Below are 26,275 nucleotides of genomic sequence, written 5' to 3' on the forward strand. Positions count from 1 at the left end.
GTTAGAACTCATATTGCTCTGCTCTAAAACCTCCAATGGCTCCCCACTCGTGGGAGATTGCAGAAATGGCCACAATTCTTTAAATTTCTCCTATCAAAAGTCAAAGTCTGCTACTCAATTCACCGAGTCTGGGCTGGCCCTGTGATTATCTTTGTCTGATAGGATGTGGCAGAAGGAGCATCGTACAGAGTCTGAGCCTGGGCCTCGGGAGGCTTTGAATGTTCCTGCTCTTCCCCTTGGGATCCTTGCAGCTGCCATGGAAACAAGCCCAGGCAAACCTGTTGAGGGAGGAGAGACCATGTGGAGCAGAGCCATCCCAGACAAAGGCATTCTAGACAAGCCACTCATCAGCCAACCTTAGCTGTCTGAGAACATGTGACAGAGTCCAGTTAAGATCTGCCTAGCCCAACCTCTACCAGAAGAACCTTCCAGATGACCTGCAGACTCACAAGCTAAATATATGGTTGCTTTAAGCCATCGAAGTTTCTTGTGGGTTGTTAATCTGCTAAAGCTAAACTGATTCACCATCTCATTCTGAGAAAAAGTCAACTACTAACTGTATTCCCAGTACTTAGAACATTGCCTGATACATGGTAAGTGCTCAATAAATATTTGCTGAATGACACTAAGCAAGGCAAGCCTTTGGAGCTGAGCCTTCCTAGGCCTTTTAAAAAGCCAGAATACCCAGGTGAGTGTTGGATTGCTTACTGAGAACTCTACCAAGGTGCTCCCGGCTAGTGACATCACAAACCTGGCAACACTACAAGGCACAGCCATTTGCAGCCGCTTGTATGGTCTGCTAGGGGCGTTCCAATAGAACAGCCCTGCGGGGTGGGTAGGGCAGGTCTTATAACCCTCCATTTACAGATGGCGAGAGTGAGGGGCACAGAGCTCAAGCGAGCTGCCCAGCGCCACAGTGCTCGCTGAGTGTTCAAGCCAGATTTCAGACTGCAGTGCGGTTGACTCCAAACACCCTGCTCATTTCATTCTTTTCTTTTTACTGTTTCTCCGCTCTGGGCTGTGACCTGCTGACACTCTTTTTTTATCCTCACCCGAGGACATTTTTCCATTTTTTGTTCAGATAGAGCGGGAGGGAGAGAGAAGAAGAGAGAGAGAGAGAAACATCGATGTGAAAGGGACACATCGAGTGGCTGCCACCCGCATGACCAACCAGGGCCGGGGACAAACTGCAACCGAGATACACGTGCCCTTAGCGGGAACCGAACCCGGGTCTCTCTGGACCTCAGGCTGACGCTCCAACCGCTGAGCCAAACCGGCCAGGGCCCTGCTGACTTTCTTCAGTCACTAACTTTCAAAGCCAATCTTGAGCTCTTGACAGACCCTCAACCCGAGAGACATCTTTTCTCCAAAGAGAGCACCCTGCCCAGAGGCGTAGGCGATGGGTAGAGGGTTGGAGCGCGAGTTCCAGAGCCTCCCCGGCCCATCCACCGCGGCCTCTTCCCTTTGACGGTCAGGAAAGAAGTTCATCCCGGCCTGTTCGTCCCTCCCACCCCAGGCCGGCCGGACTGCAAGGGCCCTGAGGAAGGAGGGGCAGCTGCTTTCAGGCAAAACCCAGAACGAAATCCCAGTCTCACTGTTTTATTTTGGTTTAAAAAATCAAGTCGGGTGACAGTGGAAACTCCTTCCCTGCTCTCCTCTCCTCTCTGCCCATGTTGACAGCAGGGGGACTTGCTAATTCTGCTTGGGGTTTTTCCCTCCCTGGGCTGTTTTTCTCTTTTATCTTCATCAATTGAAGAGAGCTGCCCTGCCTTTTCAAACTGTCGGAAGGTATTTGGGGTTTTGTGTATTTTTTTCTTTCTTTCACATAATTCTGTGGGTCTTTTCCCAGATATGTATTTTATCTTAAATTAACTTCTAAGTTAAGTTTCCGCCCATGTGACTTCCAGCGTGAGTTACCAGAAACCACAAGAGAGAGAGCGTGAGAGCCCCAAAGCGAGCGACATGTCCCTGTGGGGAGCAGTGCCTCTGCACCCCGGAGTGAGGAGGACGCAAGGGTCAGAGGTGGCTGCAGGGCGGGCAGAGGAGGGACCTGCCAAGGGGGTGGACTGGCAGCCTGGTGGCCTGGGAACAGTCAGGAAAGGAAGCCAGCTGGTGACAAGAGAGCCCAGAGGCATCTGGGGCTGCGTGGAGAGCCCGGAAGACTGCAGCCATGCCTCACAGCTCCGACAGCAGCGACTCCAGCTTCAGCCGCTCTCCCCCTCCTGGCAAACAGGTAGCGTCTCCTTTCCTTCCTTCTCCCTTCCGATCCTCCTGGGGGACGAGAGAGGTGCGGGCTTCCTCACCAGGGAGCTGAGGCTCGAGGGACCGGCTGGTGGCATGAGCTCTCTGCTAGACTTAAGACGTGGTGTTTGCAATCAAGCTGAGCTTGTTGGCAGAGACCCTCCTCCTTCCACCCATTCTGCCGAAGCCCCTTTTCCTCCTCGTTCTCTGGTGGTGCCCAGCTCCTCTGCCTCACCTGGATTCCCACCCCAGGAAGCTTTCTAGGAAGCCAAGAGGAGGATGAACACCAGAGAACTCTGGTCTCTCGGGAAAGGTTCTACGTTTCTCCAAGGCAGTAGAAAAACAAGAGGAGGAGCCTCAGAGTGGGTTGCTGGCATGCACGACCCAAAGGCACTAGAGGTGGAGTGTCCCAGGAGACAGCCATCAGGGCAAGGGAGAAAGGGGTCAGGAAAAGTAAAAGAGAAAAATGAAGTTAGAAGGTAGAGGAACCCGGGCAGCACAGAAGGCTTCCTCCTACCCACTGGGTCACTGCCCCGGTTACTAGCACAGCCCGAGACAAGGATGCTGGCTGAGACCAGTACCTCTTTCCCCCTGGCTTCTGGACAGGAGGGAGGAACTAAATTGGGGGGTGACTTTGGAGACTGGGAGACATTTACTAGCAGCCCAGCTCAGCTCTGGGGAAAACCAGAGAGACTGAGGTAGAGATTCTGGGAGCGCCTGGAGTCTAGACTGTGACTTCCAAGTCAAAGTTTTCAGCTCCAGGGTTGCCAAAAAACGCAGCACCCTGCCTGCCTCCCAGTTTCTGGGCGTTCTCGTTGCCGCATTTCTTGACATCCTCTCCATAGGAGGGCTTCTTTCTCTTCCAGTACATCAGTGGATAAGTGTTTTTTCCATTCTTTTCTTAGCACAGATATCCAAGAGGGCTTTCAAAATGATGCTGCCAAAATAAAACTATATAAGCATATAATATAACATCGGTTATAAATTATCTCGCAGAAGAGGGGCAAAGTGGGAGAAGTCCTAGTGGAGACCTCTAGAGGGCAAGCAATCCAGCCCTCTGCTCAAGATGGCATCAAGGTGGCTCAGGTTGCCTGGAAGTCTGTCCTCTTCTTAGGAAGGAAATTACTCACGGCTTCCATGGTAACCTAGTCCCCATGCCCCTTAGAGGAAGAGCACTTCCTTCCTATCTAACCCAATGCCCTCCTACTGCAATGGCTGGAAGTGTTGGGCAAATTAGTGAGGCACAGGCTTGTTGAGCAGAGTCTTGCCCTAGCAACTGTGCACCGCTAGCCTGTGGGGACTTGCAGAAGGGTTTCGCTCAGACTCCTGCATTTGTCCTGCAGCATCTGGGGAAAAGCTGAAGCCAACCTCTATGCCCAAGCAGAGGACATGTCCATCTGTGAGATGTACTTAGAGAACACCCAAGGTCCCCTGGTCCTCCTAAGTATCCATTCACTACCTGCCACGGCCAGGTAATCTTCACCATCACAGCCAGTCTTGGCCTCTAGTTTGTACGAGGCATTGAGCTCAGGGTCATGAGGGATGTCAAGGTCAGTGAGCATAATGAAGGGAATGCAGGGAAAGAAGAAACAGATCTGGGTTGGGGACCTCAGCCCAGAAATGCAGCAAAGGCACAAGGGGTACAAGCCAGTGAGTTTGGGGGTGGGGCTCAGAAAGCCATCAGACTTAGCATCAGAAGATGTAACTTCCAGATTACTGTGAGCTCTTGGGCAAGTTCTTTGAGCCTCAATTTCCTCACATATAAGATGGAATAATAATATCAACTTCACAGAATTGGGGAAAGAAATAATAGTACCTCTGAAAAAGCACTCGAACAGAAGCTTGCACATAGTAGGTGCTCAAAAAACGTTTAGAAAATGCCCTGGCCAGTTTGGCTCAGCAGTTAGAGAGCTGGCCCTCAAACTGAAGGGTCGAGGTGTTGATTCCCAGTAAAGGACACGTACCTGGGCTACGGGTTCAATCCCTGTCCTGGTCAAGGTCATGCAGGAGGCAACCAATCAATGTGTCTCTCACATTGATATTTTTCTCTCTATCCCTTCCTCCTTTCCACTCTATCTAAAAAAAAAAACCAAAATCAATGGAAAAATATTCTCAGGTGAGGAATAACAACAACAAAGGTTAGAAAAAATGGCAAGAAAAATCTAGGCCAAAAAGATTTGAGAGAGTAAGGGTGGAGCAGCCCTGAAGAGGAGAAGAGGTGATAAAACACACTTCAGCGCCTTAACCATTTTTTTCCAAATACAGCTTTATTGGGGCCTTGAGGTCTTTACCCTCTTCCTGTAACTTTCAGCCAAGAAAGTTACAAAGACCTAAGGGAGCGTAACAGTGCGGGGAAGAGTTCCCTTTTGGGTTCAGCCTTTTGGTAAATAGGGGGTGGACAGGCAAATGCAAAGATGAAGAAATGGAAGGATGGACAGATGGACACCAAACAGCATGAAAGCCTGCTTTAGCTCAGAAGAGAGGAGCAAATGTGCCTCATTTTCATCATCTCTGCTCCCCAGGACTCATCTGACGATGTGAGGAAAGTTCAGAGGAGGGAGAAAAATCGCATTGCTGCCCAGAAGAGCCGACAGAGGCAGACGCAGAAAGCCGACACCCTACACTTGGTGAGTGTTCATCCTCTTGAGCCTTAGACTTTGCCCCCTACCACCCATGGACGTGCAGACCACAGCTTTGAATCTGTCTGCGTGGGGATGTGGATGTGGGGAGAGTAAGTAGGGTGAGGGCTGTGGGGTGAGGTGGGAGAGGAGGTTCTCCTTTGAATGTATTGAGAAGATTCTGGCAAGGAATGAACCAGAAGACAGAAAGAGAAAGGAGCCATTCTTCTTGACCCCTGAGGGGGAGTGAGGGGTAAATGAGTTGAGTGTGGGAAGCCCAGAGGCTGAATGGAGGCATAATCACCTGCTCAGTGATGAGATAACCAGAGAAAGCTCCATCCCTGATGAGCCTAGAGAGAAGAAGGCAGATGGTGTCTGAGAGGAATTTAGAAGTTGTAAAGGGTTTTGGGGAAGCCCAATATCCTGCATTGCTAGGATCCCATATAGTCCCATCCCCTGGGAGGCCAGTTGGAGCAAGGAGGTCCACAGGGTGCTGCACCTTACTCCTCTTTTCTGAACATCATTAAGGTTTTATTTTGAAATTTCTCTCTTTAATGATATCCCATCGGGTCTGTGGAAGATGTGGTTTCAAGTGTACTTAACTGGGATGGTCACCATCCTGGTTGAGTTGCCTCTAATCTCAAAACTTTCTAGAGAAGGCTCTGACCCCTGGCTTGAGCAGGACCCCTGATCAGTGCTGAATTGCAGTTCCACCAGCAGTTCAAGTCTCTAAATCCTGGCTGTGCACTTTATCAACGGTGATCCCTCCTTGTCTCCTATACATTATCACCTGACCTCTCTTTACTCTGCCCCTTAATTTGGTCTTTGTCCAACCAACTCTTATTTCACTGGGTTTCCTCTTCCATCCCTTTGTCCCTTCCTCTAGCAGCTCTGCCTTTCTATTCTTCCTACTAAACCATTCCCAAATCTCCAGCATCCTAGTGATTCATTTCAATGGTAAAAAGGGCTATTGGAACCAAAAGTGAATATTATTGTGTTTATTTGAAAGATTGGCATGGAAACAGCCCGTTAGAATAGTTGTTTTCATCCTATGAAGAAAAAGTAAGATGACTATATATGGTGTCAGATGGGTATTAGATTTGATTGGGGTGATCAATTGGTAAGGTATGTAAGTGTCTAATCACTATGCTGTACACTTGAAGCAAACATAATATTGTTTGTCAACTCTAATTGAAAAATAAATTAAAAAAAAGAAAAAGCAAGATGTAGTTTTCAAAAACAGATAGTTTGTTAAGCTTTGTAAGGAAACAGAGAGCAGGCTGCACTAACATCTCTGGTGCTTGTGTTTTATTTGAAATGTATTCGGCGTGTCTTTCATTGCATACTAACATGGTTTTAAGTTTATAAATATTTGTTGAATTGAACAACAAAAATAATGAATGAACAGTAAGTCTGTTCTCTTTGATAACTGTGATCAACAGTCTAAATGTTCAATTGTTGGTGGTATAATCTCCATGATTTTATTATGGCTTAGGTCTCACAACACTCCAATTTGCTATTTTAAGCTTGAAAATCTGTGATCACTTACTTAGTCTCTATCAGAGTCTCATTATAATTCAATATTCTTTAGAGCAAGCCAATGAACAGACAAAGAAATAAAAATTAGAAAGGATGAAACCTTCCTTTTTGTGCAAGTAGACAATGTCCTCAGACTGGAAAACTGCTATACGCTTTGTAAATTTGTAATTTTTAAAAATGTGGAAACTAAGTATAGCTCAGCAGCTCCGCAGTCAAAAGGACAGGGTTTGAATCCCAGCTTCACTGCCTACAATCTGTGACTGACCTTAGAGACATTCTTCACCTCCCTCAGATTCCATTTCCAATCTATAAAATGGGAAATGACGGTAACTACCTTACAGATAGTGCATATAAAGAGTTCAACGCATTGCCTGGCATATAACAAATATTCAAAAAAACAAAATATAATAAGAGTAATATTAATAACAGTTATTATTAAAATAAATATAATACATTAAAATAAATAACCAATATAAATAATAGTTATTTATTAAAATAAATAACCATAACTATATACTTTATATACATTCATATATTTATATATTTAGTTATGATTATTTATTTTGTTTCCTATAATAATAACATACTATATCTATACATCATAGACTCTCAGGGCTAAAAGATTTCTCACAGGCTGGAATATTCAGACACACTTTTGATGCTTCAGACTCCTCTACACACTCCCCCACCCCGGGAATGTTCCCCAACTCGTGCCTGGTCACTTAACACGAACAAGGGAGTCTTCCCTATTTTGAGCGGCACCACTCTCTCCCTGTACATTCAACCCACTGGTCTTCATTCAACCCCTTGGAGCCGAATCAGTGAGGATGCTGTGTATGTTTCTTTGCTGTGCCAAGGTTTCCACCTCTGACTCAGCTGTTTCTCTCTATACGACAAGAGTTAGAACCAAAAGATTTAGCCCGTATGATTACACTAGTCATGACTGGGTTGGGATCATCTCTGGAGCTTGGAGTCCATGGAGACCCTAGTCAAGTACACCCTAACACCCACACCCTCAGCCTCAATCTCTAAATGTTCCCATCTCTCCACATCTAGATGCAAGCTCCTCCCCACTCCTTTCTTTTGAACACCACCGAATTCATCTTCACTTTTTGCCAATGAGTAGGTCACATCAGAGTTTACACAACAAGCCTAGGATTACAACCAATTCAACTGATGTTTTCTAACTTCAGGTAGAAGCTTTTGGCAGCAACATATAAATCTGCCACCATCAAACAGAGGGTTTGGCTGTGCTCCAAATGTTTATTTCCTCTTAGATGGCAATCACCCATCTTCTCCACCCATAGCCTCTTAATTATATTTGTGATTCAGGTAGAAAATCTTCTGAGTTATCACCAACATGCTTAGGGTTGAGTGCTTGGTTTGCCCTTGACTCCTTTTCATACTTGGCTCCACATGCTAAGGTTCTGAAACCATTCTCTGGCCCTTTGACATAGCCATAGGACTCATCTGCCAATCCTTTAAAGACCAGGGCTTAGAAGCTACTTCGAGTACAGTATCACATAAGGACCATGTTTGTGTTAGCGTGCTAGGCTCATACGTGCTAGAGTAACATCATCTTCTCGATTTCAACTTTACCACTATTAACTCTCTTAAAATTACGTAAAGAATTATCTTGTTTCTCTAGTGAAATCAGGGGATACTTACTATTTAACATGTTCTGTATCTATTCCATAAGTGGTCTACATTAAAATACTGTACATGAATTGCTTTTAAAATAACAGAGTAGGGAAAGAACCTCTTTCGACGATTGTGTTTAATCTCATGCAAATATTACACCATCCCGGCATTGACTATCCTCACATAAACTAGATCAAATGCTTCTTCTCATAAATCAACAGAGTCCACATTCTGTTTTAATTGTCTTTTGGTTGGGTGTCCCACACAGCACTCATCATGCTTAGTACCTCTTCTCCCGTGGACAACTACAGAGTTCATTAGGCTTAGTAAAGACATTGATTAAAAAGGAGAAAGGCATATTTTGACCAGTTCATTTTCAAAAGATAACTAATAAGTGGCCCCAAGATAATCAGCTGAAAAACTATTAAAAATAATAAGAGAATCCAGTCAGCTTTCAAAGTTAACACGAAAAGTAATAATTTCCCTATATGTAAACCATAACTAATTAGAAAATTTAATTGTAGACAAGATTCCATTTATAATACCAACAACAGCAAATGAAATGAAGGAATAAATTTAATAAATAATATACAGGGCTTAATTATAAAAAATCTGTAAAATTATCCTAAGTGAGTTAAAACACTCAGATAAATTGCTATCCTTATTATTTTTGCTAAATTAATCTAAAATTTAATTTAACATAATTCCAATAAAAAACCCAAGGGGACTTTCTGGGATTTGGAGGATAACTAGATTTGCTATTCTAAGTTCCCAATGAAAAATAACCATGTGAGAATCTCCAGGAAAATTCTAAAGAAGGAGGGCAACTAGAGAGGATTATCTGAATAAGATATTAAAGGGAATTACAAATACAGAAATAAAAACAATATGAAAAAGACAGAATATTGTATAGAATAGAATACAGAAATAGATTCCAAACAAATTCAAACTGAAGACCCAAGTACATGTGTCAATTCCTAAGACACAAATTCAAAGGCAAAATGAGTAGAATGGTATTTCAGACCAGTGAGTGAAAGCAATTATTCAATAAATAGAGTTGGGACAACTGGCTAGACATTTGGGGGAAAAAAGTTAGTTTCTTTATTTCTTATACAGCACACACACAGATTAAATGTAAGAAAGAAAACCAAAGAAATGTAGGGGGAATTAGCATTTAAAAATTTATCTTGGAATGAAGTCTTTTCCACATAAAACACAAAATCTTGAAACCATAAAGGGAAAGATTGCTATACATTACCTTTATACATAAAAGGTAACATTTTCTATACAGGTTAAAATACTATATGCAAGATCAAAGGCAAATGACAGACTGAGGAAAACATCTGCAACACATATGACCAAAAAGGGACATATTTGCTTAATATATGAGAGCTCTTATGAATACGAAAATGATTAACAACCCAAAGAAAAAAATGAGTGATGATTATAAATAGTCATTTTACAGAAAGAGAGAAATAAATGGCAAATAAATATGGAAAAGATGCTTCTTTTCATAATAGTGAAAATGACAAGTAAAGCAATGTGAAAGTCTCCTGCCAAAAATGCTGCTAATGCACGACATCGCCAAGGCAGCGGAAAGCAGGAGCCCCCATACATTACTAGTAGGGGTATCCATTGGTACAAGTCCAATAGAAGGCACTTGACCATGCCCATCCACCGTATAAGAGTACACTTGTAACTTGGCAGTTTTACATATAGGAGTCTGTTTCCAAACATACACACAGATTACACAAGTATGTACGTGTAAAGATCATCATTGCTGCGTTGTTAGTCATAGCAGAGACTGGAAACAAGCTAAATATCCATCAGTAAGGGACTAATTAAACTATTATTTGCTCGTTCAGCGGAATACCAAAGATTTGTTAAATGACAGATTACATCTGAACACTCATCTGAAAAGATTATCAAACTTCTATACTCTTGAATGAATATAGTACCTGTGGTACATAGTTTGCTTCCATGTGTGTTTCTAATAAAAAAAAATGTATCTGTGCACATATGTATAAACTTAACATTTTTCAAATAGGTTCCCCCCAAAACTGTTCATGGTGTTTGTTTCTGAAAAGTTGGATAAAAAGTCTAAAGCAGGAGAGAAATACTTTGTACTTTTTATCTTTTTAATATAGTTTGGATGGTTTTATCACCTGTTTTTGTTTTTATAATATAGATATTTAAATTATCAACATCGAGCCCTGGCTGGTTAGAGCATCGGCCGGCGGACCAAAGAGTCCCGGGTTCTATTCCAGCCAAGGGCACTACCTCGGTTGCAGTTCATCCCTGACCCCAGTTGGGGTTGTGCAGGAGGCAACCAGTCGATGTGTCTCTCTCTCATCGATGTTTCTCTTTCTCCCTCTCACTCTGTCTGAAGATAAATATAAAAATGTCCTTGGGTAAGGGTTAAACATAATAAACAAACAAACAAACAAATAAATAAATAATCAACATCGATTGTTATAACCTATGCATTAGAATGATTTCTTTTCTAATTCCGATGTCAAGCATTCAATAGTCATCCGCTCTGACATTTTACCCCTTACACATCCTACTAAATATTTCAGTCAGTGGGAAAGAGGGTTGAGATCAATTGAGAAGTTTGTTCATGAAAAGGCTAAAAGTAGAGGAGATGGTGGGTAGACAGTAACAAGAGCTCAGAATTGTACTGTTGGCAAGTCAGATCTGGGCTTGAGGATGGAATTAGGAGCAAGGCAGAGTAACGGCCAAATGTGAAAGCTGGAACTTCAGGTACTCCCTTTGATAGGGGTGGGACAGGTGCTTGCCTGGGCTGGCTCCTGAAGGCATCTCACACTAGTTTCAATATAAGAGAAAGGTTGCCCTGGCCACTGTGGCTCTGTTGATCGGGCTTTGTCCTGTGTACCGAGGTTGCTGGTTCGGTTCATGGTCAGGGCACATGGCCAGGTTGCAGGCGCGATCCCTGGTAGGGGGCATACAGAAAGCAGCTGAAATTGTTGTTTCTCTCTCTCTCTCCCTCTCCCTTCCTCTCTTTCTAAAAGTCAATAAAAAAATCTTTAAGAGCCCTAGCCGGTTTGGCTCAGCGGTTGGAGTGTCGGCCTGCGGTCCGGAGAGACCCGGGTTCGGTTTCCGCTAAGGGCACGTACCTTGGTTGCAGTTTGTCCCCGGCCCTGGTTGGTCGTGCGGGTGGCAGCCACTCGATGTGTCCCTTCACATCGATGTTTCTCTCTCTCTCTCTCCCTCCCACTCTATCTGTACAAAAAAAAAAAAAATCTTTAAGAAAGAAAGAAAGACAGGTTTTACAGGTTCCAGGGCATATCTTTAATGCCATATGTAGCAAACATCACGAGTGTAAATTACACATGAAGTAAAGCTTTAAGCAGATGCTATGAGAAGTAAGGGATTTACAACTGGAGGAACATTGAGCAATGGAGGAAAAGAAGCCCAGCAAAGATGGCCTCCTTAGAATGACACTACGGTCTTGGTGTTTTGGGGAGGCCTGAAAGACAAGTCTGCCTGTGGTCCCTTTTCATTCATAGAGCTCTTTTGCTCTCTTTTGGAAACCGTTCCATAAGGTTTATTGACATAAAGAAGCTGTAAGTAAAAACAAAACAACAATAACAAAAGCCACAAAGATGCAATGTTCTGACTAGTTCTACCCTAAAAATGTTGAATGTAAAATCAGTGAACCATCTGTGGAAAAGAGACCTTTCTCTTGGTTTCTACTGCTATGAACTTTTTTTTTAAATTCTCACCTGAGGATATTTTTTCATTTTTCTTCAGAGCGAGTGGGAAGGAGGGAGAAAGAGAGAAACATCGATGTGAGAGAGACACACCGACTGGTTGCTTCCCACACGACCCCGACCAGGGCCAGGGATGAACTGCAACCGAGGTATGTGTCCTTGACCGGAATTGAACCCGTGATTCATTGGTCTGCAGGCCAACGCTCTAACCGCTGAGCCAAACTGGCCAGGGCTGCTATGAACTTTCTATTAAAAACATATTAATTGAACACATGACTATGTACCAGGCATAGTGTGTTACATGCTCGACCTGCTATACCTCTTTTAATCTGTACAAAAACCTTGCTTTGTAAACCCTATATTAGGTTCAGTAACTTGTCCAAGTTCACAGAGCTTGTAAGGAAGTCTGTTTGACTCTAAAATCCATCTTTCTTTTCTGTGTTTGTTTGTTTTTTTATCCTCACCCGAGGACATTTTTTGCATTTATCTTCAGATAGAGCAGGAGAGAGGGAGGAGGGAAGAGAGAAAGAAAAACATCGATGTGAGAGAGATACATCGACTGGTTGCCACCCACACAACCCCAGCTGGGGCTGGGGACAAACTGCAACCAAGGTGCATGCCCTTAGTGAGAACCAAACCCGGGATTCTCCAGTCCTTGGGCCGACGTTCTAACCGCTGAGCCAAACCAGCCAGGGCTAAAATCCATCTTCTTAACCACTAAGTTATACAACCTCTTCCTTCAGACTCTCATAAAGATGTATTCGTCTTCCATAGTGTATATCCTCTTTGAATCTCTTCCCGAATTTATTTTTTGTACTTTAAGCAATATCCTCCAAAACTTACACTTTCCTCCTCCATCATTAGGTCTGGACAAGAAAGTAAAGATGTCTCTATGCAATATATCAATACCTCCACTGAAACAATTTTTAAAGAAAGCTGTGTAATAATAAATATTAACATCTTATGTGTGCCTACCCTTTGGAGCAGCAATTTTGCTTACAAGAGTTTTAAAAAAATGTTGCACAAAGATGCTTAATTCATCATTATTTGTGAACAGTAAACACTTTATCAATACTATGAAATTGGACAGATGCCCAACAATAGGGAATTAAGCATATTAAGATACATTCCTACACTGTAATTTGTGCTGGCCCTAAAAACTACTATGATTGCATTTATCAACACAGGAAGCTGTCAATGACATCGACTGAGTGAACAAAGTAAGTTATAAAGAGTATGCAGAGCATGATGCCATTAATGTAAAATTTGTGGGTTTGAGTCATGTTTGCATAAAGAGATGTCTGGAAGGATATTCTCCGGAATGCCAACAATGGTTCTTTCTGAGCGGTTGAGTTTTGAGTGGCTTACTTTACTCCTGGTACTTTTCTATAGTTTATTTTTGGTGATAGTATACCATTTTTAATCAGAATAAAAAATTAGACTCTTTTCACTTGGGAAGGAAAAAATGTCAAGGCAATTCACCACCCCTAACTGCTTGTCCCACCGATGACAGGTCAGTGTGGTTGAGTTTGAGAGGCATATCTGAAGGGACACCATGTCCACACCAATCTTAACATAAAGAACTTCTATCCAAATGGGATTGCAGGTCCCAGGTCTCAGCAGCACCCCGACTTCTTTCTCTTAAAAAGAATGGGAGAGTCTTGCCCTGGCCGGTTTGGCTCAGTGGTGAGAGCATCAGCCTGCGGTCCAGAGAGACCCGGGTTCGGTTCCCGCTAAGGGCGCGTACCTTGGTTGCAGTTTGTCCCCGGCCCTGGTTGGGTCATGTGGGTGGCAGCCACTTGATGTGTCCCTTTCACATTGATGTGTCTCTCTCTCTCTCTCTCTTCCCCCTACTCTACCTGAAAAAAAAAAAGGAAAAATGTCCTCTGGTGAGGATAAAAAAAAAAAGAGAGAGTCTTGTCAAAGAGCCCACACCCAAGCAGCTTGGGGCTGTTCTGAGTCTTCTCTGTAGGACTCAGTCTGGCCCCCTGCTTCCCAGGAAGCAGAGATTGGTTCCACAGGACAAAGTCCCCTTCAGATTGTAGAATATCTGTAGTGTCCTGTCATAGGTTCACATAGTAGCTTATGGAAGGAATAACAAAAATGATGATCATACTCCCTTGTTTATAGAATCAGAGAATTAAAAGGAGATGCATTAGGTTATCATGCTGTATTACCAATGAGGGCACTGATGTCTTTCTCAAGGACAACCAAGAACTCAAACCTCTTGCCTTTCCAGCATTAACTATTTAAAAAAATTATTATTTATTGATTGATTTGAGAGAGAGAGCAAGAGAGAAACATGCATTTGTTGTTCCACTTAATTATGCATTTGTTGGTTGATTCTTGTATGTGCCCTGATGGGGATTGAACCCGAAACCTTGGTGTATTGGGATGATGCTCTAACCAACTAAGCTAGCTGGCCAGGGCCCTGCCATTAGCTGTTGTTTTGTGCCATATTGCTGAACAGGACTTTGCTATGCAGATGGTGTTGCTCTCACATGTCCTTTTGCAAAGAGTAAGCCAAGAAGTAGGCAATTAACCAGAACATCTGAACAACCTAGAGACTCTTCCACAACAGAACCCAAGCATACAGCAAGAGACCAGAAAGGGAGAGGGGAGAGAGTCCGAGATGGAGAGGGGCTGAAGTTTAAATGTCCCTTTATTTTAAAAGGTCTGAAAGTTGTAACCCAAAATTAAAAGGACAATGACAGATTGGGGGAAATATTTGTATCAAATCAAATGCAAATTCAAAATGTATGCTGTAGAAAGAACATCCTTTTTAAGAAAAACATCAAGACTCCAAATAGATCAGTGGGCAGAGACTATGAACATAAAGCTTATGTAACATTTTCCCTACCAAAATGAAAATAACCCTATTTTCTATTCTGATCATAAAAATGATACACATGAAGGGTTTCTCAGCTTTGGCACTATTGACATTTTGAGTCAGATACGTTTTTGTTGTGTGTATGTGTGTGTGTGGGGGTATGTCCTGTGCATTGTAAAATGTAAAATCTACCCAGTAGATGTTAGTAGCACCCCCCAGCCCCAGTTATGATGATCAAAAATATCTCAAAACCCTGCCAAATATTCCCTGAGGGGCAAATTGCCCCTGGTTGAGAATGCTGTACTAGGGAACAGACACATAGAATCAATAACTCCTTAGTAATCAATAACTTGTAACATTGAAATGAAATTAAGAAACTTTCCAAAAGCTAGCTGGCCAAATAAATTATTTAAAATTATAACACCTAATGCCGATGAAGTGGTAGTGAAATTGGCATATGTGTTCACTGCTGGTGATGTAACCCCTTTTCCAGTAGCAGTTTCCGGGAACGGGAAGTCCTGTGCCCCAGTAGCCTCACTTCTAGGAATGTATCCTAGGAAATAATCCAACAAACAAACAAAAACTAGTGTGTTCAAGATGCCTGCTGAAGCATGATTTATAATAGCAACAGTTCGATAGCAGCCAAGATGTTTTACAGAAAACTATTTGAGGTAAATTATGGATCATCCATTTGATCATATAGCTATTAACAATAATAATTATGGTGATTGTGACAAATTTATGACAGAAAGGAAAATACAGACTACTTATGTACTATGATTATGATTTTATAAAAATAGGTGTTTTATGTTTGTTAAAAAGGACGAGATGGCAACATGTACAGATGAAAACAGTCGTGTTGGAGGACCAGGATAATGGTCACGTATAATTTTTAAAAATATCTTTAATGTAGTTATGCTGTATTTTTTTATTTAAAACCATAAGAAAATGGTCAAATAGAGAACTGAGTGAACTCTGGAGGAAATAACAGATAAGAACAAAGAAGATATCATTCACCTAAATTTGGGGGTCAGGTTTTGATAGGGGATCTTATAATTTACCCTCCAAATAGAAACACTTTTGAGAGTGACAAGGGGCACTAGTAAAAATTATGCCAGGACAATAAGTATGAGCCAGGACTGTCCCAGTAAACATCTGCTCATCCTAGATTTAGGGGAACCAAGAAGGGTGACCAGGAGCTCTTAGGAAAATGCAAGAGTAGTGACAAACGTCAAGGCCAAGCAGAGGGGACTAGAGTCCTAGCCCTAAAATGAGCTCTCCTGAACCTGAGGACCCTGTAACTAAAATATGTTCTGGGTGTTCAGCTGGCACAAGAACATGCCTTATTGCTAAGGAGGTGGGATGGTCCAGGAACTTATAAAAGCAAAGGCTATTTTCCTGTACTAGTGCAAATGTCAGCAGACATGATTCATTCTTCTGTACAAGTACATAATAGCTTCCTATGTGCCAGGTGCAGGTCATTCCCCACACTAGGAATACAGCAGGGACAAGACAGAGTCCCTGGTTCCATGGACCTTCCATTCAATTGGAGGTCAGACTGGAAAATAGACAAAGGAACACACGAATCACACAAGGTGAAGAGTGCTTTGAAGGAAATCAAAGAGTGTAATTAATGGTGAAAGCAGCTAAGGGATGGGGATGGGGACAGTGATCAGGGAAGGCCTCTCCGAGGCCCTGCCATCTGAGATCAAATAGGAATTAAAGAGAAGGAGACTGGGAAGATCTGGGGAAAAGGTGCTCTGAGCAGAGCCTTGAGGCCAAACTAAGTGTGGCAGTCAACATCAGACAGGTGCTCTGTGGGACTGGGGACAGAGAGTGAGGGAGGAGCTCAGGAATAAAGGCAACTGTGCTGTAGGAAACAGGAACCAGATTCGGGGGTGGCGGATGTCAGCAAAACTACTTCAAATCTTGGCTGGAGAAGATATCTGAACCTAAATCCAGTCTACGGAATAGAAAACAATAGCACCTCACTGGGCTGTTTAGAGTTAAGCGAAAAAACAGAAACAAAGTAATATTGTTATTTTACGTTTGTTTGTTTCGCATGTGGAGAAAGGTTGTATTTGCTCATTTGTTTAATGCAGAGAGCCTGGCATTTTCTTATCAATCAATCAGATGAAGATATCAGATGTATCTTCATATACAAAACCATATGGCCTTTCCATTTGGTTATAAAATTTTAAGAACATCAACTGTTTCACTTGGCTTTGCACTGCAGCTGGTGGCGTCTCCTCCATTTGGAATGGATGGGCAGATCCAGTCTGAGCCAGGCTTCTGAGGGTGGGGTGGTTCTGCCGCTTCCACCCATAGCTTCAGTTTGAAGAACAAATGTGCTGGACTGTAAAAAAAAAAAATTCTCTTACACTCATTTGTAACTATCCTGGAGTTACAAAGCGAAAGCTACTATAGTACTTAAACGGTTGGTTACACACTCCTGGGAAGCTTCATGAGCATCACGGATTTCCTTCGTAGACTCTTCATTTGCAGGTCTAGAGTTTGGTCAATGATTACAGATTCCAAGTCGCCAGGCACTGTCTTAGTCACTGAGGACACAACAGTGAAGACAATGATAGTCCCTGCCCTCGCCGAGTTCAGTAATTCCGACCTAGTCTGGGAACATTATAACTAATGAGATTCGAATAGATGCCCTGCCTCTTGTCTTTCCATCTTAAAGATGAACTACTCTGGGCTCCTTGAAATTGTATTCACTAAATATAATGCAATAGTAATAGTAAGGCACTTTGCCTTAAACAGGCATTACATTTTAGAATTTTTTTTTAACTTAGAAATGTTCCTCCACCTTTTTAAAGTTCTTTATATTATATTTATATTACGTATACTATCTGTCATAAAACAAAATATTTACTAAAGTAAAAATATTAAACATATACATATACAATAAAATTAATGTAATAAAATTAAACCTTGTATATATTGTTTATATTCTCCTAGTATTTTTAAAGACAAATCAGCTAGTTGCTCATTTAGCTCACCTAGGAAGTATTTCTTTAAATATTGATGCCGGAGACCCCCTTCAGGACAATGAAATTGAAATCTTTCGGGGTGAAGGACATGAGTTAAGGTTTGAAAGCTCTTCAGCTCACGGCAGGGCAGCCAGGGGTGGGAACTGGGCAGCAGAGACATTTGAACCTTGTCGGGAGCAGGTGGGGGAGTGAGTGTGAGCACGTGCATGGGAATACACCCAGCACCCAGAGTCTCAGAGCCCTGGCAGCTCAACAAACAAGCAAACAACATCCAAACCTGGTGTCGATGGCAATTATTAGTTGGTTGGTTGTTTTTCAGAACTGGGCTTGCTGGTGATAAGCTTTCAAACTTGAGGTATTAGTCAGGCTTGCCGTCAGTTACAAGTAATAGAAAACTGCCAGAGTCGTCGATAAGTCACTCTTGTTATTTTCCTCACATAACAAGACATTCAGAAGTGGACGCACTAGGGCTGGTGCAAGGATGTCATCAAAGAACCCAGCTCCCTCTCTCTCTGCACAGTCACCCCAGTGTGTGACTTTCATCCTCAAGGCTGCAAGATGGCTGCTGTGCCGAGGGAGGGGGGCTGAGGCTCTGCCTTTTCTTTTGCGAAGGAAAACTCCACCCTGCAGGGGCTTCTGCTTATATGCCATTGGTCAGAACCTGTTACATGGTTTAGAGCAGCTGGGTACTTGAGGAATTCTTCTCCCAGCCTCTCTAGAGGAGAGTAAGGGGAAGGAGTTTGGGATAGGTGCTGAGGGGGTCCACCTACAGTGCTTCTCACATATGAGGTCAATGAACTCATAGTCCTGAAAGCCAATGAAGAGGTGCCTGGAATGCAGACAGGGTCCCGCGGGCATGGCTGGTGTGGTTAAGCATCAGGTGATGATGGGGTGCAGTTGGTCTTAGAGGTTATCTTTAAGGCATGAAAGTGAAGCTTTTTCCAGAATCATACATAGACATTATTCAGTGCAGAGACCCGTGGTTCCTCATAGGTAAGGAATAGGAGTGGGGGCTAATTTCCCCAGGACTGGTGGGAGACATAGGCATAGATCCCACTATGGCTTGGGCCATCCGATCTCTCACTTTGCAGACTTCTCCAGGAGCCGTGGGCTCTGCCCTGTATGTGCATTTGGAGGATGGGGGCTGGTAACTGCTGGAGATGGAACATACAGCTAGGTGTGAGGGATATAAGCTTCACACACCATTCTCATATTTAAGTATGGGTGAGCCCGGCCGGTGTAGCTCAGTGGTTGCGCATTGACCCATGCACCAAGAGGTTGCCGGTTCCTTTCCCAGTCAGGGCACATGCCCAGGTTGTGGGCGAAATCCCCATGGGGGCGGGGGGGGGGGGCGTGCAGGAGGCGGCCAATCAATGTTCTCTCTCATCGATGTTTCTCTCTCTCTCTCTCTCTCTCCCTCTCCCTTCCTCTCTCTCAAAAATCAATAAAGAAATAAAAAAAATTTTTTTTAAGTGTGGGTGAGAGCTAAAATGTCCCCCTACCAATAAGTAAGTGCATGTTCTGTTGATGAAGAAACATATAGGAACTACTTTGACCTTTTTGGAAATTGTGTTTAGAAAATTCAAGGAGAAGGTCGAGGCACTAAAGCCAAGCTGGCGGGAAGGAGGGCCGACCTGCTAAGAACGCCTGGAGAGTCCTGGCCAGAGTTTTGGGCAAGAGCCTGTACTTGACCTTGGTCCCAGCTGGCTTCCCTCCCTGTGGGTAAGGGACCTGTCTGGGGATTCCCCATCATTCAAGAGCTCTTTGAGTGACCCCCTCATTTGCCCCTCCAGTAGGAAATTCCCCAGAATGTTCCCACACCCCCATGAAGCCTCCTCCTTAGTCACCCCCAAGCTGCTTGTGGTTCATGGTAGGAGTGGCATCAAGTAACCCCACAGGTGAGGTTGAATTGTGAACATTAGCATCTGGATTTGCATGAGGTAGAAAAAGAGGGAAGATTAAATTGGAAGCCAGGGCTGAGGCCTCACAGGAGATAATGATCAAATATCATAAGATTTAAACAGACTGCAAAGTCAAGAGAGGACAGTGGGCACCCTTCGAAGCCAGACTGCCTCAGTTCAGACACTGGTGCTACAACTTACAAGCTGTGTGACCTTGAACAGTTACTTAACTTCTCTGTACCTTAGATTTCCCTCTTCTGCAAAATGTGCATAATAATATTATTTACCGTATTGGGTTGTTGCAAAGATTAAATATGATAACTGTAGAGTACTTAAAAGAGTGATTGGCACGCGGTAGCATTCAATAAATGTTAGTTATTAAGTCCAACTGCATTCTTCTTTTAAAATTTTGGTTTCTACTAATCTTTCTCATATAAATTGAGTTTACATCCCTCTGTCCCCAACACACACACACACACACACACACACGCACACACACACACACACACCCCTTCTCAACAAGTGGGGGTTAAGGCTCTAGTCTGCTAATACACTCAAGTAGTCAATTTGGAATCTGAAATATTGGAGAGTTAATGAAGGCTTAGAGATCTTCTGATCCTGTGGTTTTCAACATTCAGTGCACATTAGAACCCCCTGGGGAGCCTTGAACAACCCAACGCCTAGGCGGCACCCCAGACTGATGAAATCAGAAGCAAGCATCAGTACCAGCAAAGCTCCCCAGGGGATCCTATTGATCCCAAAGTGTGGCCAAGGTTGATTCATTGTTTTGGTCCCATTTCCCTGTTTCAAACTAAGTCAATGGGCTCAGAAAGGGCCACCCAACCAGGATCAGGACCCAGGACCCCGACCCCACTTACCACCGATGGAGCAAGCCCACCGTTGCTGTGTATTTCGGACCTCACTCTGCATCTGGAGGAAGGTGTGGCCTGGAGTTTATGAGCCCTCTAAGCAGAGTAGCTGGACAGGAGATTCCCTCCCAACTCAGGGCAGGAGGCAGATGCCCAGCACTGTGAGGGAAGGGTGTGGCCTACTCAGAGATCATGTACTGTGCAGTGTTTAAGGGTCACTCAAACCAAGATCCAGTTTTCTCTTGGGAGACTATAAGGCAGGCAAGGACTTCTTAGTAATGCCTACAGACCTTTAGTCAATTGAGTCACCAGTCTCAGGAGGATCAGTAGGTGTGTTAGAAAGAGCCCCAGGCTGAGCTGGGGGAAGCCCGGAGCCAAGCCCTACTCTGCTCCTATGTGGTTATGGGGCTTTGGATCAATCACGCAATCAAAGTTTCTGGACCTCTTAGAAACTAGGTATCTTGAGGTCAGTCCTAGAGCCCCTTTCCCAGCAGCTGCTGCCACCAGCCCACAGTCATTTTGAGGGGGAGAGCAGGGGCTTGTCCCAGGGTCTCAGGTGACATCTTCTGCAAAGTGGGGATAACGATAACAGCTGGCCTTCCATATCAACCCCACAGAGTTACAGTGAGGAGTCTGAAGGACCTAAATGAATTCCGAAGAGTAGAAAGCAGGTGACCTGGAGGGACGAATGCAGGCCCCCCCCTCCCCCACTGTAGCAGGAGGCATTCGTATTAGAAGCCCACATTTTCATCCCAAATATTCCTTTCCCCTTCCCCTTCACTGAGTTCTAGGTTTCCGGCTGCAACATTGTACTTCTGTGCAAACAGCTGCTCCCGTTTTTGCCAGCTGGTCCTGTGTGAGCCCTTTCCAGGGCTTGATTGCCCTGGTGAGGGTCAGAGTAGACGAGTGGACGAAGCCATGGGAGGTGGGGATGTGGAAGGAGGAAGCCCCAGATTAGCCACTTCCTCCCACAAGAATTCAAACTCTTCCTCTTAGAAGAGTCTGGCTGGCTGCGGGCCTCTGGGCTGGCAGCGCTGGTGTCTCTGGGCGGAAGCAGTCTTGCTCCCCAAGGTAAAGGCAAGTTTGCTTAGATGGTGGTTTTCTGGTTAGAGGCAGCAGTGGTTACGAACCCCCTGCTAGAGCTCTGGGGTCTGCAAGCCAGTGGGGCAGGGAGAGGGAGATGAGAAAGCAAGAGGAAGCTCAGCAAGCTGGCTTTCGACGAGCTCAGAAGAACCTGCTGTTCACTTCCCGAAAGCTGGGCCTGCCTCTAGGCGGGGAGAAGGTCAGAGCCGTTGGTCCCTGCACCCGCCTACCCTGCCCCTCCCTCTGCCTTGGGGTTTGCCCAGGTTCTTCGGAGCACAGAATTTACGGTAAATGTTGTCACCAGTGGAAACTCTCAGAGGGGGCGAGGAAAAGGGCTAGAGGAAGGGACCGGCGCTCCAGGCCCCCGGTTCCCGTCTTACCAACACCCCCTACCCCTCCCTGTCTAAGTGTTGTTTTATCTTACCTTTCGGTAAAGAGGGGATGCCCTCCCTCTGGGATGTGCCCGGAAACAACTAAAATGGTCACAGAGCCACACGTCGCAGGAGCGGCAGCCAGCGGCTCTGCCTCTTGGTATCCCACCCACCCCCACCCCATTTTAGAGAGGGGGGTTCCTTTGTACTTACCTCGGCGTGTTTACTAGCTCAGAGCCACATGCCAGAAATGCCAGGCTGGGGCTGAGCACGATCACATCTGCCCTTTACAAATGGATGGAAGCTGGCTTGGTGGGTAAGGGCATGGTCACACACTCTGACCACTTTCCCGGATGCAGGGTTAGGGCAGCTGGCAATGAAATGAGCTCACTCATTAGCCTCCAGCTCATGCTCCTAGTGGATTATTTAAGGCAGACTCTCACTGTCACGTTATCTTACATCTGCTCACTGCCCACAGAATGCTGAGTCAATCAACAAACATTTGAGCTCATGTGTACTATGTGCCGGTACTTAATGAGCGCCTAAATAATGAAAACAAATTGAATATCATATTTAACTAGTGTTTTCAAACTTGTTTTATCATTAGAATGACTTAGGACACTTGTTAAAAATTTAGATTCCCAATCCTGGCGGGGTAGCTCAGTCGGTTGGAGCATCCTCCCAATACACCAAGTTTGCAGGCTCGATCCCCAGTCAGGGCACATACAGGAATCAACCAGTGAATGCATAAATGAGTGGAACAACACATCGATGCTTCTCTCTCTCTCTCTCTCTCTCTCTCTCTCTCTCTCTCTCTCTCTGTCTTCCACTCTCTCAAATCAATAAATTAAAAAACAATATCTTTTAAAAAGTTTAGATTCCCAGAATTCACTCAAATTCCAAACCCACCTGAAACTACATTTTTAACAAGCCCTGGGATTAATTCTAATGACATGGTAGGTTTGGGAACTGTTGACCTAAATCACACAGAACGAGCACAGGAAGGCCTGGACTGCACATATGAGGTTGCTTTTTTAACTCAAATGTAATTTATTTGTATCTTCAGTGCCATATCCGTTTCCTCCGTGGGCACCAGTGATAGGTGGCAAAGGTCTGTCTCCCAACTGAAGGCATGTGAACCTTAAAAAACACATTGGAAGTGCAATTCCCCTGGGCTTTCTGAAGGTGGGCTTGTTTTCCAGCAAACACCAGTTCTAGAGTGTCTTTGTGGATTGACAAGATGAGTAATCAGCACCCTTTGCCCTGATGTCATTTGATGGTTCTCCTGAGCAACAGGCGAAAGGTGTTTCTGGAGAAAGGAAACCACAGGTGTTTGGGACGCACCCAGATGCTGTATGACAGGCTCTTGGGTGAGCAAAACAGAGTGAAATCCAACACTGTGGGAGATATTGACCATTTAATATTGATTAAGACCCTGAGTGTTTTAGAACCTGGGTGACACAGATGATTGGCCATGGATTCCATTCGTAAGACTAAATGAAAACACTGGGGCCTCTTGGAAAACACACAGTATGGCAGAGTGGAAAAGAGTGAAATCAATACGTATAAGATGTTCTCATAAACTCTTTTCCATTTTTTCAAGCTCTGGCCTGCCAGCCCATTTAACTTTGACATACACTTGCCACTCTCAACCCATATACACACTCACAGAGACTCAAGTATATACATGCACGAAGGAGCACACACACGCCCACATTCACCTGTGCATTCATACATACACCTCTCTTGGTTGGAACCATATGAAACTGCCATTCTTATAGGTCAAGACAGACCAATATCAGCAATTTCACGTGGTTCAACCTAATGTCTATGCATACACGTGCATGTATACACGCGCTTATACAGCTGCACCCATGCCGCACTACAGGTACATCAGCATACGTGCACACATACACATGTGCAGACACATTCACTGATGCCCTGCTCCATGGATGTGCCTATAAATCTGATCTGGCTCCCCCTGCTACCACCCCACCCCTCAGATCTTGGGGCCTGCCCTGACATTAATCTCCGATGCTGATCCCTCCCCCCAACAGGAGAGTGAAGACCTGGAGAAACAGAACGCAGCTCTGCGCAAAGAGATCAAGCAGCTCACAGAGGAGATGAAGTACTTCACGTCGGTGCTCAGCAGCCACGAGCCCCTGTGCTCAGTGCTGGCCAGCAGCACACCCTCGCCCCCCGAGGTGGTGTACAGTGCTCACGCCTTCCATCAGCCTCACGTCAGCTCCCCACGCTTCCAGCCCTGAGTTCTTCCAGAAGAGAGAGAGAGTGGAGTCACCACCATCCCAGCCCCTGGCTGCCGGCAAGAGGGGCACACAGACTGTGGCCAGACTGCCCTCGCCCCTCAGAGGTCTCTGCACCTGGAGATGGGGACACAGAGGCCTAGACATGGACTGAAGCAGGAGTAAGTGAGGCCTCCCAGCAGGTGGCCGTCTGTCAGCAAGTGTAAAGGGCCCACGTGGACGGAAGACTCAGCCCAGAGCCGTGTCAGTGTTCACGCCCAAGACCCAAAGCACAGAGGGAGGAGGGTTATTTTTCTAAATAAATGTCTTAAAAGAAACCAGTTTGCAAGGCAGTTTTCCCTTGGAACCTAAACTCGGTGGGGCTGGGGCCGTTTTCTGTTCGTGGACTTAAGAGCCTTTCAAGCAATGGAGACCTCTTCTTTTCCATGGTTTGTTCGTCTACTTGGGAAGCTGAGGTTTTCAAAGAATCTGCAATCCTCCCTCTAGGCATCTTCTTGGTTTTCCTCCCCAAGTCACCTCCCCATGACCTCCCACCTTCCATTCCTCTTCGCCTCGCGCCTCTAGATTGTCAGCAGGTCATTCTCCAGACAGAAGGACCAGTGCAAGGTGCCATTCAGCAGCACGGTCACTCGGGTCGATGCTCCCATGTCCCACTCACACAACTATACTTCCTCGGCTCCAGCCAGCAGGCCAGCCCTGGACCATGCAGCCTGCCGGGCGCCGTGCCAGGAAGTCTAGTAACACGAGGGCAACCCCTCACACGCGAGGCAGTGCCTGCTTCCTGCTCCCACGGGGCGACATGGGGCTTAGGGACACAGGCACATTCCTGCTGAAGACTCCGCCTCCCTCGGGAGCTGGGACGGAGCGCACACCTTTGCCAGTCTCCAGAGGCTCTGCAGGCGGCCATCCGAGCACAGTCTGAGCGCGGCAGTGACTCAGCTAACACGAGGTTGCCTTCAGAGCTTCAATTCACAGTTTGGGCCGAGCCTGAAACCAGGGTGCTCTGGTCCCCCTGCTCTGGTGTCTACCTGCTCCTCAGAGACCCCCCAGGCCGAGTGCCCACCAGTCTGCATGCTGTACCTTACCCACACCAGCGCCCAAGAGCAATGGCACATACACAGCCCCCGCTGAATCAGCTGGGGACAAAAAGTGACTGGGATTGCCATGGGAGGTGCCTGATTCAGCAGCTACCTTCAGTCTCATCCCTTGGTCTTTCAAAGGGACAGTCACTGCCCACTGCCTCCCTGCTGGCAGCCATCTGGGGACATGGTGACCACAGGGAAAAGAGGGGAGCAGCCCGCTACCCTGTGCCAGTACCTCCTCCATGTGAGGGTCAGTGTTCTGGGTGGTTTGAGGCAAGGTCTCCACTCTGGGCCTCTCCTGCCCAGTCTCTCCACCTCCTGCGAGTATGCCGGTATTGGGCTGTGCACGGATTTTCAACGGCGTGCCACCAGAGTTTTTAAAACATGTAACACCTGACTATTTAGTCAGGGGTATTGACCTCTTTTCCCTTAAATCGTCAGATTTAAAAAAGGGCAACAGCCAACATAACAACAGCTGTCTGGTGTGAATGAATCACAATTCTACCTGTGTTTGTTTTTGTCAGATCGGCAAAATACATATTTTTTGGCGTGCTGCGGAATTTTAGTAATTCGTTAATTTGTGTCATGAGATGAAAAAGGTTGAAAATGCTGGGCTAGCCCTGGCCGGTTTGGCTCAGCGGTTAGAGCGTCGGCCTGCGGTCCCGAGAGACCCGGGTTCGGTTCCCGCTAAGGGCACGTACCTCGGTTGCAGCTTGTCCCCGGCCCTGGTTGGTCGTGCGGGTGGCAGCCACTCGATGTATCCCTTCACATCGATGTTTCTCCCTCTCTCTGTTCCTCTCTCCCTCCTGCTCCATCTGAACAAAAAATGGAAAAATGTCCTCGGGTGAGGAAAAAAAAAAAGAAAATGCTGGGCTAGTGTGATTAATAAACTCGGCAGAGGCCTGGAAAAGCTGCATCCTCACCTGACCTCGTTGTGGCCTAGTTCTGGGAGGAGTCCAACTCAAGGACCTCTGACGACCCCTTGGGCCACCATTGGGCCCTCGTCCCTGGAGCTGATGCTGTGGATGCCCAGTGTGGGGAGCCGGGCTCAGAGCCTGGTGGAGACAGCCCAGAGACCTTCCCCAACTGCAGCATTGCTT

The 26,275-nt window shown here is 45.3% G+C and overlaps 1 protein-coding gene across 1 annotated transcript; it reads left to right on the forward strand.

Moving 5' to 3' along the window:
• The first annotated feature begins 1,928 nt into the window (after positions 1-1,928).
• On the forward strand, positions 1,929-24,405 carry BATF (basic leucine zipper ATF-like transcription factor). Its single transcript, XM_036241569.1, has 3 exons — positions 1,929-2,233; positions 4,764-4,868; positions 23,887-24,405. Exons 1-3 carry the CDS (start codon positions 2,171-2,173, stop codon positions 24,094-24,096), a joined length of 378 nt encoding a protein of 125 aa, XP_036097462.1. The 5' UTR covers positions 1,929-2,170; the 3' UTR covers positions 24,097-24,405.
• The last annotated feature ends 1,870 nt before the right edge of the window (positions 24,406-26,275 follow it).

Source organism: Molossus molossus, unplaced genomic scaffold (assembly GCF_014108415.1).
Source record: "Molossus molossus isolate mMolMol1 unplaced genomic scaffold, mMolMol1.p scaffold_m16_p_1, whole genome shotgun sequence".
In the NCBI taxonomy this organism is placed as follows: Eukaryota; Metazoa; Chordata; class Mammalia; order Chiroptera; family Molossidae; genus Molossus; species Molossus molossus.

Bases quoted from the DNA above. Each gene is read 5' to 3' on its own strand.
- BATF (XM_036241569.1), top strand. From the start codon at position 2,171: ATGCCTCACAGCTCCGACAGCAGCGACTCCAGCTTCAGCCGCTCTCCC. The intron at 2,234-4,763 runs GTAGCGTCTCCT...TCTGCTCCCCAG, and splicing joins CTCCCCCTCCTGGCAAACAG to GACTCATCTGACGATGTGAG. The intron at 4,869-23,886 runs GTGAGTGTTCAT...TCCCCCCAACAG, and splicing joins AAGCCGACACCCTACACTTG to GAGAGTGAAGACCTGGAGAA.